This window comes from Prionailurus viverrinus, chromosome F1, assembly GCF_022837055.1.
Source record: "Prionailurus viverrinus isolate Anna chromosome F1, UM_Priviv_1.0, whole genome shotgun sequence".
NCBI classification, from domain to species: Eukaryota; Metazoa; Chordata; class Mammalia; order Carnivora; family Felidae; genus Prionailurus; species Prionailurus viverrinus.
The window spans coordinates 65,408,622-65,427,351 of record NC_062577.1 but is presented as its reverse complement, the minus strand read 5'-3'; the positions used below and the strand labels follow the sequence as shown (position 1 = coordinate 65,427,351).

The 18,730-nt window shown below is 57.7% G+C and overlaps 1 protein-coding gene across 5 annotated transcripts; it reads right to left on the bottom strand.

The window, feature by feature from the left end:
* Positions 1-4,574: 4,574 nt before the first annotated feature.
* UBQLN4 (ubiquilin 4) lies at positions 4,575-18,579 on the bottom strand. 5 transcript variants are annotated; one of them, XR_007148170.1, is made up of 12 exons: positions 18,441-18,579; positions 16,868-17,019; positions 16,280-16,497; positions 15,425-15,687; positions 13,698-13,856; positions 10,053-10,278; positions 8,902-9,041; positions 8,348-8,431; positions 8,107-8,222; positions 7,740-7,963; positions 5,238-6,341; positions 4,575-4,872 (listed from the first exon to the last, which is right to left on the bottom strand). XR_007148170.1 is itself a non-coding variant. In XM_047840622.1 (11 exons), exons 1-11 carry the CDS (start codon positions 18,546-18,548, stop codon positions 6,190-6,192), a joined length of 1,842 nt encoding a protein of 613 aa, XP_047696578.1. In that variant the 5' UTR covers positions 18,549-18,579; the 3' UTR covers positions 4,575-6,189. The 5 variants fall into 5 exon arrangements, 4 of the variants coding, with proteins under 4 accessions (XP_047696578.1, XP_047696581.1, XP_047696580.1 ...); XM_047840622.1 differs by having other exon boundaries at positions 4,575-6,341; XM_047840625.1 differs by having other exon boundaries at positions 4,575-6,283.
* Positions 18,580-18,730: the final 151 nt, after the last annotated feature.

Here is an 18,730-nt window from a genome sequence, read left to right as displayed (position 1 = left end):
CCCACTGTGCGTCTATACCGCAGCCTGCTTATCTGTCCGTCCATCAGTGGGCAGCTGGGTTGCTTCCATGTTTTAGGTCCTGTGAGTAATGATGCTATGAACATGGGTCTACAGGTATCTCCGAAACACCCTGCTTTCAGTCCTTTGAGTCTGTACCCACCCGTGGAATTGCTAAATCATGTGATAACTCTATTTTTCATTTTTTGAGAAACGCCACCAACCACACTGTTTTCCACAGATGCTCTCCCATTTCACATCTTCACCAATAGTACACAGTTCCAATTTCTTCACATCTTCACCAACACTTGTTTTCTGGTTTTTTTTTCCCTAATAGTAGCCATTATAATTGGTGTGAGGAAAATCTTGCTGCACGTTCTTTTTTTATTTTATTTTATTTTTTTTTACTTTTTATTTTTTACAATTTACATCCAAATTAGTTAGCCTACAGCGAAACAATGATTTCAGGAGTAGATTCCTTAGTGCCCCTCCCCCATTTAGCCCCTCCCCCCTCCCACCACCCCTCCCGTAATCCACAGTTTGTTCTCCATATTTAAGAGTCTCTTCTGTTTTGTCCCCCTCCCTGTTTTTATATTATTTTTGCTTCCCTTCCCTTATGTTCATCAGTTTTGTCTCTTAAAGTCCTCCTATGAGTGAAGTCATATGATTTTTGTCTTTCTCTGACTAATTTCACTTAGCATCATAGCCTCCAGTTCCAGCCACGTAGCTGCAAATGGCAAGATTTCGTTCTTTTTGATTGCCGAGTAATACTCCCTCGTGTATATAGACCACATCTTCTTTATCCACTCATCCATCGAGGGACATTTGGGCTCTTTCCATCCTTTGGCTGTTGTCGATAGTGCTGCTGTAAACATGGGGGTGCGTGTGTCCCTTCGAAACAGCCCACCTGTATCCCGTGGTAGTGTAATTGCTGGGTCGTAGGGTAGTTCTGTTTTTAGTCTTTTGAGGAACCTCCATAGTGTTTTCCAGAGTGGCTGCACCAGCTTGCATTCCCATGAACGTTCTTTTTTTATTCAGATTTTATTTTTAAGCCCTCTCTGCACCTACCGCGGGGCTCGAACTCACAATCTCGAGATCAAGAGTCACATGTTCTGCCCACCCAGCCAGCCAGGTATCCCTCACTGTAATTTCGATATACATTAACCCCTTATCAGGTGTATCATTTATTGTTTATTTTTTTATTTCATTAATTTTTGCTCTACTCTTGATTTTTCTACCCTTCTCCATTCTTTGGGTATATTTTGCTATTCTTTTTTTTTTTTTTTTAACTTCTTCAGATGGCTACTTAACTCATTGCTTTTCAATTTTTCTTCTTTTCTAATGTATATATTTAAGGCTATGAACTTTCTTCTACATACAGCTTTAACTGCATTCCATCAGTGTTGATAGGTAGCTCTTTGTTATAGTTTGGTTTTAAAATATTTTATAAATTCAAAATGTTGTCTCTCTGTTTTAATCTGAGAGGGAGAGCGAGTGTGCTGTGCATGCGCAAGTCGGGGAGGGGCAGAGAGAGAGAGAGAGAGAGAGAGAGAGAGAGGTTGAATCCTAAGCAGAGCCCAACACGGGGCTGGAACTCACCAACCCTCAGGTCATGACCTGAGCTGAAGTCAGATGCTTAATCAACTGAGCCACCCAGGTGTCCCATGTATCTTATTTTTTGTTAAGATTTTATTTTTAGGTAATCTCTACACCCAATGCAGGGCTCAAATTCACAACCCTGAGATCAGGAGTCACATGCTCCACTGACTGAGCCAGCCTGGCACCCCCAAAAAAATCTCTATCTTAGAATTAATGATATATGTTGGTCCCTATGGCTATTGTCTCCCTGCCTAGCCTCCCAATTACAGACAGAGGGGTATTCAAATCTATGACTGAGCGCTTTTCTGATGCTCTTTGTAGTGCTCTCAATTTTTTTTTCTTTTTATATATTGAGGGCAGGTCATTAGATGCATAAATACTTAGGATTAGTCTGTTTTCCCAGTGAATGTTACCTTTTATCATTATGAATGAACCCCCTCCCTTTACCTCTTAGTGTTTCTTTCGGCCTGAAATTCTGTCTGATCTATTATTAGTACAGTACCCTCGTTTTCTTCTGGCTTGCGTTTGTAGTTTATCTTTTCCCAGACTTTTACTTTCAATCTTTCTGTTTTCTTATGTTCTATAAATGTCTTGTGGTCACCCCCAGCCCCTCCCGCAGGGAATTCGGAATGTTTTGCTTAAAAGGGAGTGATTAAAACCAGCCCCTTGCCATGACTCTCTGGGACACCAGCTTCTCCTGGAGTCTTCGCCCTACCCCTCCTCCCCGACTGCTCTGCAGGCAGGGATGTGGTCCAGGCGGCGGGGAGGCCGATCGTCCCCACGGGGCAGCTGGCCTGGGAGTTACCAGCACGGCCCCTGGGAGGCTGCTCCCGGCATGGTTGCTTGCTCACTGTGGGAGTGGGGAGTCTACAGATGAGCAATCTCTGGGCACCAGGGTGCTTGCTGCTACTGGGTGTCATGACCCCTGGGTCCTCTCCACGGACAGCAAGGACACAGGCGTGTGTGCTAACTCACACACATCTACAAAATACTTTTAGCTGGATCCGTATTAAGCTGAACATGGGTTCGTGTTCTAATCCGTGACCACATGAATCATTCCGGCCTCACTCCCCCGCTCATCTGTCCACTCCCCACCCCAACAGAGAGAAACCCACCCCCCTGGCCGTCCCCCACTTGCTTAAATTGTCAATTGTAGCAGACGTGCCCGGTGGTCTCGGAACTGTTAACAGTACATCTGTGGGACGCAATCAACAAGAACGCGGCGCTATGTTTCTTCTGCCTTTAGTTGTAAAGATCCCGCTAGTTTCCGAGTTACTTGTGTCAGCATCTACCCCCGTCCTGCAAGTGAAGTGATTTCATACATTCAAAATGTAGTTACAGTCTCTGGTTACGTTCCTCATCCCGTCCTGGGGTCCCCTGACCTCCGAGATGACGCGCGGTTTTCAGTTTGCCTGCACGAAAGGTTCGCTCTGCTCTAAGTGTCACCCGTCCACCATTACAGTGCCACACAGCATCGGTTCACACCCCGAAACGCTTCCTGTAACTTCTTGACCGCGTGTCTTCTCTCTTGCCTTGGTTTGGAGTCGTCGCCTTCGTTTCGTTTTGTCCTTCCGGTCACTTGGCAGTTGTTACACGGTTTTTCATTTTGGTGGCTTAGAAAACATTTGTCCTTGACTTAGCGGCAGCTACCACGAGCTGGCGCTCTGTCCTTTACCAGCACAACGCGAAGGCCGCGCGCGGTGCAGGCTAACCCCAACCCCACCGTCTCTGACTCTGGAGCCGCCGAGTCACAAATCCCAATTCCTGCATTTTAAACACCACGAGAAAGAAGCCCCGGGGCGGCTCAGTCGGTTGGGCTTCGGAGTCTTGATTTCAGCTGAGGTCATGATCCTAGAGTCGTGGGCTCGAGCCCCGCACTGGGCTCTGTGCATTGGGCTCTGTGCTGCGTGTGGAGCCCGCTTAAGATTCTCTCCCTCTCCCTCCCTCCGCACCCTTCTCCCCAGCTTGTGCGCACGCTCGCGCTCTCTCTCTCTCTCTAAAACAAAACACCCCACCATGCATGAGACATCATCACTTTTGTTTTATGGAGTTTACCATTGTTCTTTGTTCTTGTTTTTTCTTTTTCTTATGACCCAAGATCACCCCACACATGAGTCGGCCGGTGGTGGTCTCAGTTTGGCTTTGTCTGAAGACACCTTTATCTTACCTTCATGTTGGAAAGACGTTCTCGCTGGGGGCCGCATCCCAGACTGGCGGGGAGGCAGCATCCACCCCGTGGGCTTCCGCGTCGCGGGTGGGATGTGGGCGCTCCCTCGAGAGCCCGCTGTCTTGATCTTCTGGTTGCTTCCAAACGTTTTCTCTTCGCTTGCGCCTTTCTGCAGACTGCTATTTTATTTCCCCGGGCTTGCGGAATCTGTGGACCGCTGGTTTGCACGTCTAGAGAACGGTGACCAGGTTGTCCCTTCGGCGTCTCTCCCCTCCCAGGACTCCGGTCGGCCGGCCGCCCGCTTCTTCGTGTGGACCCGTGTGCGCTCATTCCTGCAGTTTCCGCCACTTGCCCCCCACCCCCCGCTGCGTCCCCCCTCCCCCCGCCGTGGGATCTGCCAGCCCGGCGGCGAGTCGCCCGCGGACACCCTAACGCCGCTCACTCCACTTGGCCCCTTTCCGATCGATCGTGCCAGGTCTGTTTTTGTGGCTTCCAGCGGGAGAACCGGCCAGGCTTAGTCTCGGAGTTCAAGGCTAAATCTCCTGACTTCACTTGCAGAAGGTCTGGATGCAACAGTTTGCTTTGTCTTGGCCTTTTTACCTGAGGTAAGAGTCTTGCCTTATCGGCAGTAATGACCTTCCTATGCCCCGCCTCCCAGCCCTGACGGGGTGGGGGTGGGGGTGGGGGCATCCTTTAACACCTGTGGCAACTGAGCCCCCTTCAACGTCCTAGGGTCCAGCTTTATTAAACCCCCTAAAACCGAGTTTTCTTCGGCCAGCCTCCTCTCCCCCAAAAAGCAAACACCAAGACATCCCGACAACAAAGACCACGTCGTTTATTTACAAAGGCCAGTGTGGAGGTTGGGGAGGTCAGGAGGGAGAGCCACACACACCCTCTCCGGATTGCTCAGGACGCTTTCCCACTCGGGAGACAATTGTGCCCCTCGCGCCTCCATGTTCTCGGCCACGGGTCCTCCGAGCAGCTGCGCGAAGCCGCAGAGAGAAGAGGCGGCAGGAGCCTCCCCTGCGCTCGATACAGCAACGTCCAATTCCACACCAAAGGCGTCGCCGCTGCCCTCTCCTTCCCTTCCTCAGATAGAACTCTCTGGCCTGGAAGGAAACGGTGAAGGATCCAAAGGCCGGGGCTGCAGGGGTAGAGACCCCTCTACTGTTCCCCAACAGCTTCAGGACCACACTGCCCTTGGGGTGCCCGGTGCCCAGAGGCCCAGGACCTAGCTCCCTGGACTGTGTGCACTCCTGCCCTGGACCAGCCCTCCTGCCTACCTCTCTCTGGTGGGAGACAGTTCGGAACCAGAAACCAACAAGGAATCCACTGTCCTGTGCCACTCGAGTGTGTGTGTGTGTGTGTGTGTGTGTGTGTGTGTGTGTGTGTGAGTACCCACCGCATACACACCCGCTGCTGAGACAGACCCCAATCCCTTCGTGTCTCGTGAGGGGGACTGAGACCCTGGTACCTGGGGATGCAGGCGGGTCCTGGAAACGGAGCCGGCAGGAGCCCCCGTGAACCGTGTCGCTTGGCTTCCCTGAGCCCTTCCTGCGGCTCAGACCCCGTTAGCATCTCCAGGGCCCTCTGCCAGGCCTGAGCCTGGACCCCGCCTAAGGGAGCTCCGTGGGGCCTCCACTCCCAAAGTGTCCATTCCAGGTTCCAGCCGCTGAGCCTGTGACTCAGTTCGTTTTCCCATCCCCCTCCTCCAGAAAATCTCCTCCCTCCTTTGCACCCAACTCCATCGGGCCGGTCCAGGGCTCGGTTCCTCACACAGAGGGTGATGTCTGGTCTCCCCCTTCGGACGGGACATCCCAACAAAGCCTGGATTAAGGGACCAGGATGGGGGGGGGCGGGGGGGATGGAAAAGAGAGCCTGTCCCCACCCCCCAACCGCCAGCCCTGCTTCAGTGTGTGGTCCCAGCAGGGGTGAGGCTGCAGGTGGAGAGAGAGACAGAGGAGTCGCCACAAGTAACCAGACAACAAGCAGAGCCCTAGAGGCACACACGAAGACCCCGCCCCAGTCCCTCCTCCCACCCAGCATGGCCAGGCCACCGCCACCAGAGGTCTACAGGCTGTGCCAGGAGGCGGTGGGGCCAGGAGCTGGGGCCGACCGGCGACACTGTGAAAACCACTTGAACGGCCCTGCTGGAGCAGGGCCCAGAGCAAAGACTCCGTAAGAGATGTACAAGTAAACCCAAAATGCGCAGGGCACTGGAGCGAGGCCCGTGCCCCTAAAGTCACCCTGCTGTCTGGAGAAGACGGGGCGGGGAGGTGGGGCGGCAGGCAAAGGGCAGGGGCCGACAGAAGAGCCAGGCGCTGGCGCCCAGGGAAGGGAGAGGCAGGAGGCACGGCCGGGGGGTTAGGAGAGTTGCGAGCCCAGGAGTCTCTCGATGGCTGCGTTGACGTCCCCTCCTGTGGCGATCAGGGCCTGCAGGTTAGCTTCACGGTTGATGAAGCCCATGGAGTTGAGCTGCTCCAGCTGCTGCTGGAACCGTACTTCCGGCGTCGTCTGCACCTGCAGAGGACGGGCCTCGTGAAGGGGGCGCAGGGCCACCCCCTTCTGGCGTCTGCACCTGCAGAGGACGGGCCTCTCTGAGTCCGAGGTTTACGGCGCAGAGCAGATGACCAGTAGGTCTTCTCCAGCATCCTCGGACCCAACCAGTGGGCAGGGAAGGGTGAGCCTCAGACAGGGGTCACGGAGCCTGCACCCCACATCAGTCAACGACTGTGTAACAGAAGGTGGGGGGTGTCTTTCTGAACATTTCGAAGTAACAGACGGGCCCAGAGCAGCCTATATTCCTAACCACTTTCTGCCCCTGGAGAGGTTAACGGCGCTCCAGAAGCCAAATGGTGTGTGCTCGGTAGGACGCACGGTCTGCACAAAGTCCACCCCCAGCCCTGCCCCCGGCAGTCTTCAAGCAGGGAGCCAGGGGAAAGGCCAGGGAAGGGCCCCAGGAAAGAAGGAGCCTGTGTGATCACGGTTAGCCAATCAACAAACACCATTATTTACAGAAGAGAAGGCTTTTCGTGTCTGACACCCCCATATACAGCTCCTGGAAATGCTTTCCCAAAGGACATGCGGGAAGCACTAGCCTTGGTCATGAAGGAGCCCGGCAGTGACAGGCCGCCCGGCCTCTGATAGGGTGAACGCACTGTCCCCAGAAGGAAAGGATGTGCCGAGGGTCACAGAAGCCCCCTAACGTGCAGCACGAGAGCCTTCTCCAGGGTTGGGTGCTGCTTCTCCTCACGGTCCACAGGATCTAAGCCGGACTGGACCTTCCTTGGTGACTCTTGGTCCAAACCTTCTACAGGGTTCTGTAGAACAGAGCCTTCTGCAGAGCTGGGCACACTTACGTTTCTGTCAAAAGGGTCCTCCCAGACGAGTTAGGGAAGCCAGAGGAAGGTTAAGGGCCTCACCTGAGGTCAACCCTACTCCTCACCCAATCCCCTAGCCTTGACTTTGCAACACAGGGTTCTAGTTACCTCCTCCCCCAGAACCCTCCGCGCTAGTCTTGGAGGCGGAGGCTGATTTAATCACCCAAGGACCCTGTGATAGAAGGAAGCAGCGCTAGGACGTGGTGGTTAAGGTGTGTAAACTCAGGAGCCAGCATACCTTGGCCTCATTACTTACTGGCTGCGTGACTCTGAGCAAGCCACTTACCCTCTCTGGGCCTCAGTTTCCCCCTTTTATAACACAGAGATAGCAGCTTCTTTCCAAGGCCGTTGTGGAGTGGAGCGAATGTGCTCTCGCACACGAGGCATGAGAACGGCCCCCAGAGCCCGATTAAGTTCTATCATTACTCTCGTCTCCATCGCACAGCCGCAAAAGCCAACGTGGAGAAGGCGGCAACCGGCCCAAGGCCAGCAAGGGGCAGACCAAGCCCTGCGGGCGGCGGTCCGGCTGGCTCCAAACCCGCTCTGCCTCTCCAGGCTGCCGCCACCCCCCACACCGGCCCCGCAGCCCCGCGTACCTGGGAGTTCCCGCCCCCTGCCAACAGCTGGACCATCTGCTGCATGAGGTGCTGGGGAGCATTGGGAGCCCCCGCTGGAGAAGGCGTGGCGGGGGGCGCTGGCGAGGAGGTGGGGGCCTCGGGCGCAGACCCAGTGTCGCTGCCTGCCGGGGCCGCCGGGGTCCGGGACATCCCGAAGGAGCCAAGGCTGCAGGCAGGAGAGACCAAGAGGTGGGAGGCAGCCTCTGAGAAAGGGATGGGAACGTGAGGTCCAGAAGGCGGAGCGCACAAGCAGGAGAGCAGACCCTCAGAGCGGCGGGGCGGGGCCTGGCGCGGAGGTGGAGCCAGAGCCTTGTGCCCCTCCCCCCGCCCCCGGCCCCGCCCTCACCTGGGTACCAGCCCAGGGGCCTCGGTCTGCAGGGTCTGCAGGCCCTGCTGGATCTGCAGCAGGGCCTGCATGGCGCGGGGGTTGGTGAGCACGGACAGGGACTCCGGGTTCTGCATCTGGCGGGAAACAGGCAAAGGAAGGCAGTGGTGGCAGGACGTAGGCGGCCACCCGGAGCTCTGCTCTGCCTCCCCCCCCCCTCCACCCATGCCCCGTGTCCCTGGCCCCCGAGAGCCTCACCCACCTGCTGCAGGAAGACGGGGAGCTGGAGGCGGAGCTGCTCCTGCAGCTGGGGGTTCCCCGCAAAGAGCGGCACGTTCACCATCATCTGCGGGGTGAAGGCGGGAGGGGAGGGAGGCCTGGGCCCACCCGCCCTCAGAATCCCGGCGGCCTGTCTCCCTTGGCACCCCCACCGCCGTGGGAGATCTGGGTCCCCGTGCATCCCGAAGGCCTCCCGGGGACAGTGAGAGGAGACGGAACCGCGCTCCGGACCTTGGGCCAGGGCTCGCAGCCCCGCGCCTGGCGTTGACGGTGTCCCCAAGTACAGGGCGCACTGGGCACCACGCCACGTTCCGGGCGCTCTACTCGTATGAGCTCACTGCGCCCCCCCCGGGACGCCGTGAGGGAGGGGCCACGGCCACGGCCACGTACAGGTGAGCAAACTGGGAGGCTCGGGACCGGCTGAGCTCACGCAGCTGGGGGGGGGGGGGGGGGGGGCGGGACCGGAGACACGAGCCCAGGCCGTCTGGCTCCCGTGGCTCCCGCCCACTGCGCAGGACCTGCCCCCACACTGCGTACCTGAGCAGCAAAGTCGGGGTTCTGGGCCAGCGTCTGCATCATGCTGCGCATGTAGGGGGCAGAGATAACGTTCTGCATCAGCTGCGGGTTTTCAGAGATCTGCTGGAGGAGAGCCTGCATCTCGGGGCTGTTGAACACTCCTAGCACGAGGAGGAAGACGACAAGGACAAAAGGGTCCAGATGGAAACCAGATGCCTGCCCCTCTTCCATCTCCCTTACTTCCAACGTTGAGCCGTTAGGGAGCTCAGAGGGGCGGCGAAAAGCCGCCCCCAGTTCAGGGGCGTGGGCCCCAGCTCTGGCCTTGCTTCCGCCGGCCTCTCTCCCAGCTGCTCTACGGACAAGCAGATTGGAAACTGGGTCTCATTTGCGCCCCCCCCCCTCCCCGCCCTGGGGGCGTTCCAGGAAAGGGTCTGACGGAGGTCACATAGGCTCGTGGTTGGCAGTCTTTCTTAGTGGCAGAGGCCCTTTCCTCAAACCAGATGTCACTCCGAACCAAGTGTGACAACGGACTGGCTGGAACCCCTCCCACTCAGTCCTCTCTCCTTCTGGGGAAAGTCCGGACCTCCGGACTCAGGAGTACAATTTGAAAGCCACAGGTCATAAGGGGACTGGAGCACACAGAGGGGAACGGACTCTCCTGATCAAGGTGCCGCCCCCCCCCCCCCCCCCCCCCACCAGGGCATCTACCAGAGACGTCCCCGGGATCACATGTACGGTCACAGTCCAGATAGTGGGGCCTCCCCAAGGGTTGTGCACAGCCCGCCCCTGTCTGTCCATGGCAAGTCCACACATCCTTCTCCCCCAGCCTCACACCTGCCTGTCCCTGGGAGTGCCCGCTTCCTCCCACACCCACTTCCCCAGGTTGACCCATTTGCCTGGATGGTACCAGCAGTGCTGAGCGCTTCGGAGTGGGGCCTGCTTTACTCTGTGTCGTCACTCAGGCTGCTCCAGGGACGTCAGGACACAGCCCAAACCACCCCTCATCCCAAGGGGGCAGAGCTTCTGCCCCAGGCTGCAGACCCCCCCCCTCCGGGGCTTCAGTACAGGCTCACCTGTCTTCAGGAGGCTGCAGCAGTGCAAGCCCCATTCAGTCCTGGGGCAGAGGGACTACCCTGGTGACCCCACTAAGCTCCTTCCAGCCCAGGACATACCTGACCCCAGGCTAGCCGCATTGATCCCAAAGGGGTTGGAGACTGTCGGGTGCACCTGGCTGGTCCCCGATCCTCCGGTGCCCTCCCCCCCGGACCCGGGGGCCTGGGAGGTGGGGGGCGAGGGGCTCCAGGGGTTAGGGAGGGGCTCTCGGTTCTCAGTCCGCAGAGGCTGGGAGGACGAGCTGTCGGAGTTCCCGGCCAGGGAAGAGAAGGGGTTGTTGCCAAACTGGGAGGAGGGAAAGGTTCTGGGTTAAGGACCGAAACAAACCAGGGTGAGGGCTAGGCCCCCCGCGCCTCTCACCTAGCAGCCTCCCCTCCCTGGGAGAGGGAGGGGGTGGGAGGCCCCGGAGGCCCTCAGCTCCAGTTCTGGCCTAGAGACGGGGCAGCCACACCCTCACCTTGCAGGGTGGGAGGTGGCCAGTGCAGGAGCGGCCAGGGGATGACAAAACCCCTCAGGTAACTGGAAACTTCCCACCTTCCCCGAGGGCTCCAAAGACTTGGTCTCTAGTCTCCTTTGTGCCCTGTGGTACTTTACACACACCTTCTCATCGCGTAAGGACACATATGTCTTCCTCGGGTCTTCAGGGGCACAGGCAAGGTCACCTTTGCACCCCACCTTTCCCCTGACACTAGTAGGTGCTCAATAAATAATTGTTGGCTTGAGGGGAGCTGGCTCTCTACGTCAGCCCTGGGCTGCCTCTAGGCGTCCCCCTGTCCAGCCGTCTTGGTCCAGTAGGACCTCCCCAGAAGCCCAGGTCCTCTTCATGGCATTCTGTCCCTCCAAGCACACGCAGGGGAGCCCCTCAGGGGCACTCATCTCCGGCTGAGCGTGCCCTCCTTCCGCTGCTTCCCCCACACAGCTTTCTCCTCGGCCTCCTTCCTTCAGCTACATAGGCCCCCTCAGCACCAGGCTGCCTGCTGTCCCCCAGGATGGCCTCAGGGTCGGCACCCCATCACATGGCGTGCTGCCCAAGGTGGCAATGGAACTTCCTCTGGATCCCCCCACACCCAGGCAAGAGCTCTGTCCAGCGCTGTGCTCGCTGAGGGAGTCTGTGCCCTATTTCCCCGCTCCAGCCCCCCATCCTGAGGTCCTGGGTGGTCCTCAGCTGCACAGCTTCAGCCCCTTGTCACCGCAGGGTCTCCTGCTCATTCAGAGCAGGTCGTGGGGACCAGAGCCAGCCAAGGCCCTCCAGCTCTGAGCCGGGCTTCCTCCGCCTTACCAGATGCCTGCTGGGATGACAGCCAGCAGGCCGGGGTCTGTGTACCCCAGCCTCAGGCTTTGTCCCTGTTTCACACTTCCCGTCCTGGTAACTCGCCTGGCACCCACCACCACTGAGTTCTGGGCCCCCTAGTTTTCCCCGTGCTCTCTATGGACTGAATCTCTTTCTGACCACCCTCGGGCAATCACAGCTGCCATTTATTGAGCACCTACTATGTACCAGGCATGTTTCTTCTAATGTTTACAGTAGCCCTCCAATGTACCAGTTCTCAAAGTGTGGTCCTGGGACCCTTGCAAGGCTTAACCCTGGTTTTAGAATTCTGAGACGCTATTTGCCTTTTTTCACTCTTGTTGTTTTCATGAGTGTTCAGTGGCGTTTTCCAGAGGCTATGTGACATGTGATACTGCACCAGACCGAGCGCGGAAGCAGAATTGGGTCCCACAGCAAGCCAGATGGCAAGGGAGTCTGCAAAAGTTAGAACAAGGCCGCTCTCCTCTAAAGTTTTGTTTTGGAAAATTAAGTTATTTTTTAAGCGAATGTGCTTTTTATATTAATGTGTAGGGTATTTACTGTCGTTTTAAAACGAATTAATCAACCTACTGTAAGTTTCTCGGTCTTCATTTCAGATACAGTGGCTATCAAGAGACCCAACCCACAAAAAGAAAACCTTTTTGAGGTCCTCAATAATTCTTAAGGGTATAAAGGGGTCCTGAGGCCAAAAGAGTCAAGCATCACCGCTTTATTATATCACTTCCATTTTGAGAACACGGACGCTAAGACTCAGAAAGGTTAAGCAGCTAACTTAAAACTGCGCCACTAAAAATGGTGCGTTAGGTATTTGAACCCAGGTTTGCCAACGTCAAATGTCTGTTCTTTTAGTTATTCCAATGGTTCTTACAATTTAGCCTGCATCAGAGTTAGCCGGAGGGCTTGTTAGAAGCCTTTCTCAGCTCCTTTTTTTTTTTTTTAACCAGATGCATGCATTACTTGGATATACGTTTTTAATTAAATACTTAAATAAAACTTAAACAAATTCCTTTAAAAACTCATAGTTGATCCCGACAAGCACGTTCTAAGATTTGCAACAGCATTGCCAAGAATAACCAAGAAGACGCGGGAGAGCAAGGTGAGGGGTTTGCTCTACCAGATGCCCAGGCTTAATTAGGACAATGTGGTATCACCGCAAGGACAGACAGACAGACCGACCGGCGGGCCCGCGCACCGTCAGCTAGACTCACACTTATTTGTGGAGACTTGGTATAGGACGGAGGCGGCATGAACAAGGAGATCTGCTGGGACAGCACAGACCACGCAGGACGTGGTGCTCTCGTCCACGAGCAAAAAGGAACAGGAGATCCCACCCTCCCGCCTGGGCCCTGGTTTGGGCTGTGTGTGTGTTCAGTTCGTGAAACTCCATCAAGCTGCACGCTTGTGATATGTGTCCCTTTCTGAAGCCATGCTATTCTCCAAGAAAAGTATTCGTAAGGAATGTTTTTAAAAAGCAGGTTAAAATTATATGAACAGCAGGATGCCACTTCTAGGAGGCTTAAAAATATGCAAGACAATACTCTACATTATTTACAGATACAAACATAGGCCATAAAAGAATCAAGGCGGTAAACACCAACTTCTCAGTGGCAGTCAGCTCTGGAGAGGGAAGGAGCTGTAAACTGGGGCAGGGCTGCATGAAGCTACACTTCTTTCTGTAAAGCCTTACTTGCAAGTATAAAATACGCCCAGGAAATTATGAAAAAACACAGTAGTCACCTCTGAGGTAGAAAAGAGGTGGCTGGGAGATGGAACCAGAAGGACAGATCCCCTATTGTTTACTTTGTATAACTTCGGAACTTCGAAGTGTGTAAATATTTGTATCGCGTACTTAGTGTAAATCAAACTTAAAAAAGAAAAAAAAAAGAACCCAAAAGGCACTGACACTACATACAGGGACGTGAAAGGATGCTGTACTTTGGTCTACACTTCTCACATATTTGGAAGAATCCATAAGGTACTTTTCAAAGTGCATATTCCCAGGGCCTGATTCCAGAGACTGAGTCAGGAAGAGGCTCGAAGGTGGGAACCAGGAATCTGACGATCGGCGAGCCCCCCTGGGTGATTCTGATGCAGGTGATCCAAGGACCACACTGGAGACACGCTGCCGGCCCCACGGCCCCTGAGCCCCCGGGGCAAGAAGTTGTCGGACGCTTTGCACGCTACACCCCGCCCGCTTCCCTGGGGACTTCCGCTACCTTCCACCCTGCTGCCCCGCCCCGTGCCAGGCTGGACCACCCCCGCCTGTGCTGTGAGAACCGCTCTCGAGCCAAGGCCCACTGTCGGAGGGCTGCGTAGGCAAAGAGGCTGACTTGGATCCGGGGATAGGGAATCCTGAGCCCAAACAGCCCTCCCACGGCCCAGCCCCTGGTCCCACCTGTTCCCGGGCAGCACTGAACATCGGCTCTTGGATGTCTGTGTACATGCGGCGGAGGGCGTTATACCCTCCGGGGATGCTCTCCAGGTTGCTCAGGGCCCGGTCCTGGTTCCGCATCATTTCTTGCATCATGGCTGGATTTCGAGCAAGCTCCATGGTCTGGTGGAGAAGGGAGAGAGACAGGAAGAACCCCAGAACCAGGGGGGCACCAGGCTTGGCCGGGGGTGGGCCCTGAGGAGGAGGTCTGTCCCAGGACTAGGGTCCAGGGCCCAGAAACTGCCCCACAGCGGCAGGGTGGCAGGTAAATTCCTCCCTCTACTGTCATCTTGGCTCTGTCCCTGCCTGCAAGGGTAGTCTGCCTGGCTTTGTGCTGCGGTACAACGACCCAGGGGTGGGGGGGCGAGGACAGCAGCTTCTCTTCCTCAGGTTCAGGAGGCCCTCGAACCTGAGGCCCTCGGAAGTACAGGGAGCAAAAGGAAACTGGTAGGAAAGGACATGAGGAGGAGGAAGCAGAGGAGAGTAACATCTGAGCACCTATGATACACAGGCACCCAGCTAAGTAATTCACACAACGGAAGTCACGTGCTCCCCATGATAATTGTCCCAAGGAGATATTTCTGTCCCTATTCTGCAGATGAGGAAATAGGCTGAGATTCACTGGGGACACACAGCCGGTTAGTGGTGGGGCCAGGTTTTGAGGCCAGATCACTCTGTCTGTCCAAGACCACACTGCGGTTCCCCGAAGATGACCATAAGTTGGGGAGAGAAAGGATTCACGTTGGGGCGACACGACCAGCACTCTCTAACCCCACCCCCAGGTCTCCGGCCTGGCCAAACCTCGAGAAACCCGTGGACGGGATGGGGGCTCACTCTCAATAAGGGCTGGCCTGTGTCAACTCCAGGGGACAGCAGTGCATGACGGGGGACAGAGGGCACCCTGCCTGGGATGCCTTCCCTGTCCCTACTCCCAAGTCCCTCCACAAGTGCTCACTAAAGCACCTTTACGTCTAAGACGGGACCCTGACTCCTTACCCCATAATTCACTCATTCTCTAAGTGTTTCCGGAGTGACTTCCACGCACCAGGAGCCATTCTAGGCAGGGAAGAAAACACCCGCAAGTCCTTGCTCCGAAGGCACTTATCTCCAGGGGAACCCAGCACCGGTGCCCACGGCTCCGCTGACGTCATCTCTCCTCTTCCCCCGGGGGACTGGGCCATGAGACAGGGCTCCCGAAGCCTGACACGCCGCCGCTGCCGGGCGTCCTTCGGCCACCAGACCTGCCCGGCCCAGCCGCGACGCTCCCCGAACACCCTACACCCAGGCCTTTGCACGTGCTGTCCCTCAGGCCTGAACACTCTCCTCTTTTTCTTCCTCTGGCTCATGATTCCTCCTCTGGGTCTCAGCGTGGCTGACACTTCCTCCAGAGCCTCCTCTGAGCGCTCCCCCCCTCCTCCCCGGGTAGGGCCAGGAGCCCTTCTCTTAGGGGATCCCGCGACTATGACATCACCAACCACGCCACGTTACTACTGCGCGCTTGCTTGTCCCATTTCCTTTTGAGACCAGAAGTTCCTGGAAAGCTAGGCCTGTGCCTTGTCGTCACTACACCCCCAGTGCTCCAAACAGGGCTGCTGGATGAGTAAGTCACCAAATAAGCCAAGGCAGGGCGAGGTGGGAAAAGTCCCGCCGGTGTCTTGTCCGTCCCCACCCCAACCTTCTCTCACACCCACCTGCCTCATGAGCTCCGGGTTGTTGAGCATGTGGCTGATCTCAGGGTTCCGCTCCATCAACTGCTGCATCTGGGGGTTGGCCATGATCATGTGGCGCATGAGGTCGGGGTTGGACATCATGTCCTGGACCAGGGGGTTCTCCATGATCTGCGACAGCATCTCGGGGTTGGACATCAGCTGTCTCTGCATTTGCTGCTGCAGCTCCATGAAGTTGGCGGAGCCCAGGCCCAGGCTGCCCAGGCCCAGGAGGCCCCCAAAGCCAGCTGCGGGGAGGGGCCAGGGTCACGGCCGGCCGCAAAACCCTGCCCCCACCTGGCCACAGCCGCCGCCGAATGCAGGCCTCCGCGATGGGCCCTGTCTGCTTCTGGTATCTCCCCTTTCCAAACCTTCCCCGGGCCCAAGCCCTGGCCCGCTGCCGGCAGAGACGGGAGCCTAGCAGACCGAGACCTCTCTGGAAGCCGAGGCCGAGAGCTGGGCACGGCACTGAGCAAAGAGACGGCGACCAGCGATGGCCTGCTGAATGAGCCTAAACACTTCCCAGCTGGCTGCTGCTGGACCCACTCTGTCCCCAAACTCCAATATCCTCGCATTCACCCCGCAATCACCCCGCATTCGCCACGTCCGCAACCTCATTTCTCCCGTCCCCTTAACGTTCACCCATGCTCCCCTCCTCCGGGAGACCCTCATAGACGGATGTCCTCCCCTGCTCCGCTCAAGCAGCAATGTCTGGAACCCTATGTCCAGGGGTTCCCTGTCCCCATCAGACCAGGAGCAGGGACCATGTTTCTGCCTCCTCTTGGCTCCCCCCGCGCCCTAGCCCAAAGCAGGACTGTGACCTCCTCCCTCAGGGCTTACAGAGTATGGATGCAGTAGCGCTGGGGGGTCCCTCCCCAGCCCCTGGGGAGGGCCCCCCCCCACTGCTCCTCCGGCTTCCGCTGCCAGCATCCGAAGTGGCACTGCCAGAGGTGGAGGGCTGGGCCGGGGCGGCGGGTGAAGCGGGCGTGGTGGAGGGTGCCGAGGCAGGGTCTGGAGTGGAGGGGGCAGAAGCAGTGGTGGCAGCTGGATCTGGAGCCCTGAGGACAGAGAAATGAAGTCCCAGCTGAGGTGAGCCCCAGAGGGAAGCCGGTGATCTCAGAGGAGGACTATCACAAGCCACCTCCTGAGCAGCCCTCAGGCGGGGGTGCGGTAATGCTGGGGGCAGTTAGTAGTTCAGGCCGAGGGAGAAGCTAGCACCAGCTGCCTCCGGGGCATTCTGGGAGAGGTGAGCCCCGTCCCCTCCCCTGGTAGGGCTTGCCAATTCTTCCCGGACCTCGGCAGGGCCCTCGGCAGGGCCCTCCAGGTACAGGTGAGTGACGGGTGAGACACCGGGGGGGGGGGGGGGGGGGAGGGGGGGGGGGGAAGAGGCCTGATCAGAAGTTGGATGTGCTCCTCTCCTGGACTTACTTCTGAGGGGTCTTGATGACCAGATGGACAGTGAGCCCATCCTTGATCCCATGCTGGTTCAGGGTGTCCCCATCCTTGAGGATCTTGCCTGCGAAGATCAGGACCAGCTGATCCTGCTGAGCCTTAAACCTCCTGGAGATCTCCTCTTTGAACTGTGGTCAGGAGGCAGAAGTCACTGCGGAGGCTCCTGGGCTCCACCCACCAGGGACCCTGCCTCTAGCCCCCCGGGGAAGTCCCTTCCGTAGTCTCAACTCCATCCAGCCTGCTGCGATAAGCAGGCCCCTTTAACCAAAGAGAAGGACCGGTGACGTCCCCTCTCAGCTCAACTCCTGGGGTCTCCCACCCCAGAAGGCCCTTGCTGCTTCCTGCCACCCCCTCCGCAGTCCCTCTGCCCAGCTCCCTGTGAGGGCCCTGCCCTGCTGGCCCCTGCCCATCCCAACTCCTGCAACAGCCTTCCACCCAGGCCCTGTCCACACACCCCCCCCCCGCCCCGCCTCCGTTCTCAGACCCCAACTTTCCTCACGCCCAGCCATCTTGCAACAACTAGGACAAACGCACCCCAGCAGTGACTCCTCAGGAGTTAAGAGTCTCGGTCCCATGAGATACGTATGAATCATTATCTCCATTTTAAAGATGAGAAAACTGAGGCTCAGAGCAGTTATGTAACTGCACTGGAACGCAGGACTTGACCCCAAAGCCCCAGCTCTTGACCAAACACACTGTCTCTCAATTCAAGCTGACTTCAAATTCAGCTTTGCAGGGCAGAGAATGTAAGTTCTGGAATGCAGTCACTTTACAAGGGGGGAGAGGGAGCAGTGATGGCACTAAAGACTGGCTTGGGAGAGTGAGACTCCCCAAATCTATCAGCTCTCCCCTCCAAAACAAACTTAAACCAAAACAGACACTCTCAGTAAAGAGTGCACTTGCTAAGCAAACGCAGCTTCCAGAGCCCTTCCTTCCAACCAGATGGCCTGTGTTAAGCCCCGCCTGCGTGAAATTGTGGAGCAGCCACAGGAGGTGCGAACACAGGAAAAGCTCCCTCATTCACTCATTCAACACACTTTTATTGAGCACCTACTGCACACCGTAAGTCCCAGAGAGGCCGAGGGCCCACCGTAACCCCCTCGATTTGGGAGCGTCGGAAGGATACGGGCCCGGGGAAATGCTCCCCCGACGCCCCGCGTCCCAGAACCCGGAGGCGCCCCCCGCCCGCTCTCCTGGCGCAGCGCCGTGCCCGGAGCCCGCCCGGCCTCGGCGCCCCGGCCCCCCGGCCCCCCGGCCATTCCCCGCGGCGCACGCTGCCCTCAAGGCCCTGGTCCTTCCCCTGCGCGGTGCCAGGTGCCCCCTCCCCACTCTCCGCCACGCCCCCAGCCCAGGCCACAAGGCGCGCCCCGGCCTCGCGTCCGCCGCACGCGCCGCGCTCGCCGGCTCCCTCTCGCCGGACGCCCCCAGCCCCGCTCCGCGCCTCCCGCCCCTCCGAGAGCCTGCGGGGCCCCCGCCCGCCGCCCCAGCGCCTCGGGGCCACCCCTCTCTTCGCAGACCCCTCCTCCGCGACCCTCGCCGCGCGTACTACCTCCTTGACGGAGGCTCGATCGCAGATCACGATTTCCTCCTTGTCCTTGGGGGTCTTGACGGTGACCCGAATGGGGGGCCTGGCCTCGGCCCCGCTCGGCTCCGCCATGCCGCCGCCGCCACCCGGCCGCCCGCCAGCCCGCCCCGGCTCCTCCTCCTCCTCCTCCTCCTCCTCCTCCCCGCCCGGCCGGCCGGCTCGGCTCCGGCCTCCGCCCCTCCGCACCCCCCCTGCCCTGCCCTCCCCTCCCCTCCCCGCGGCCGCGCCGCCCTCCGGACCAGCGGCGCCCACAG

What these genes read in the sequence shown, in the direction of transcription:
- UBQLN4 (XM_047840622.1), bottom strand. Translation starts at nt 18,548, where the DNA reads ATGGCGGAGCCGAGCGGGGCCGAGGCCAGGCCCCCCATTCGGGTCACC. An exon ending in GTCATCAAGACCCCTCAGAA is followed by an intron (nt 16,498 to 16,867) that starts GTAAGTCCAGGA and finishes CTCTGTCCTCAG; the next exon opens with GGCTCCAGATCCAGCTGCCA. An exon ending in ACCCCGACTTTGCTGCTCAG is followed by an intron (nt 8,432 to 8,901) that starts GTACGCAGTGTG and finishes TTCACCCCGCAG; the next exon opens with ATGATGGTGAACGTGCCGCT.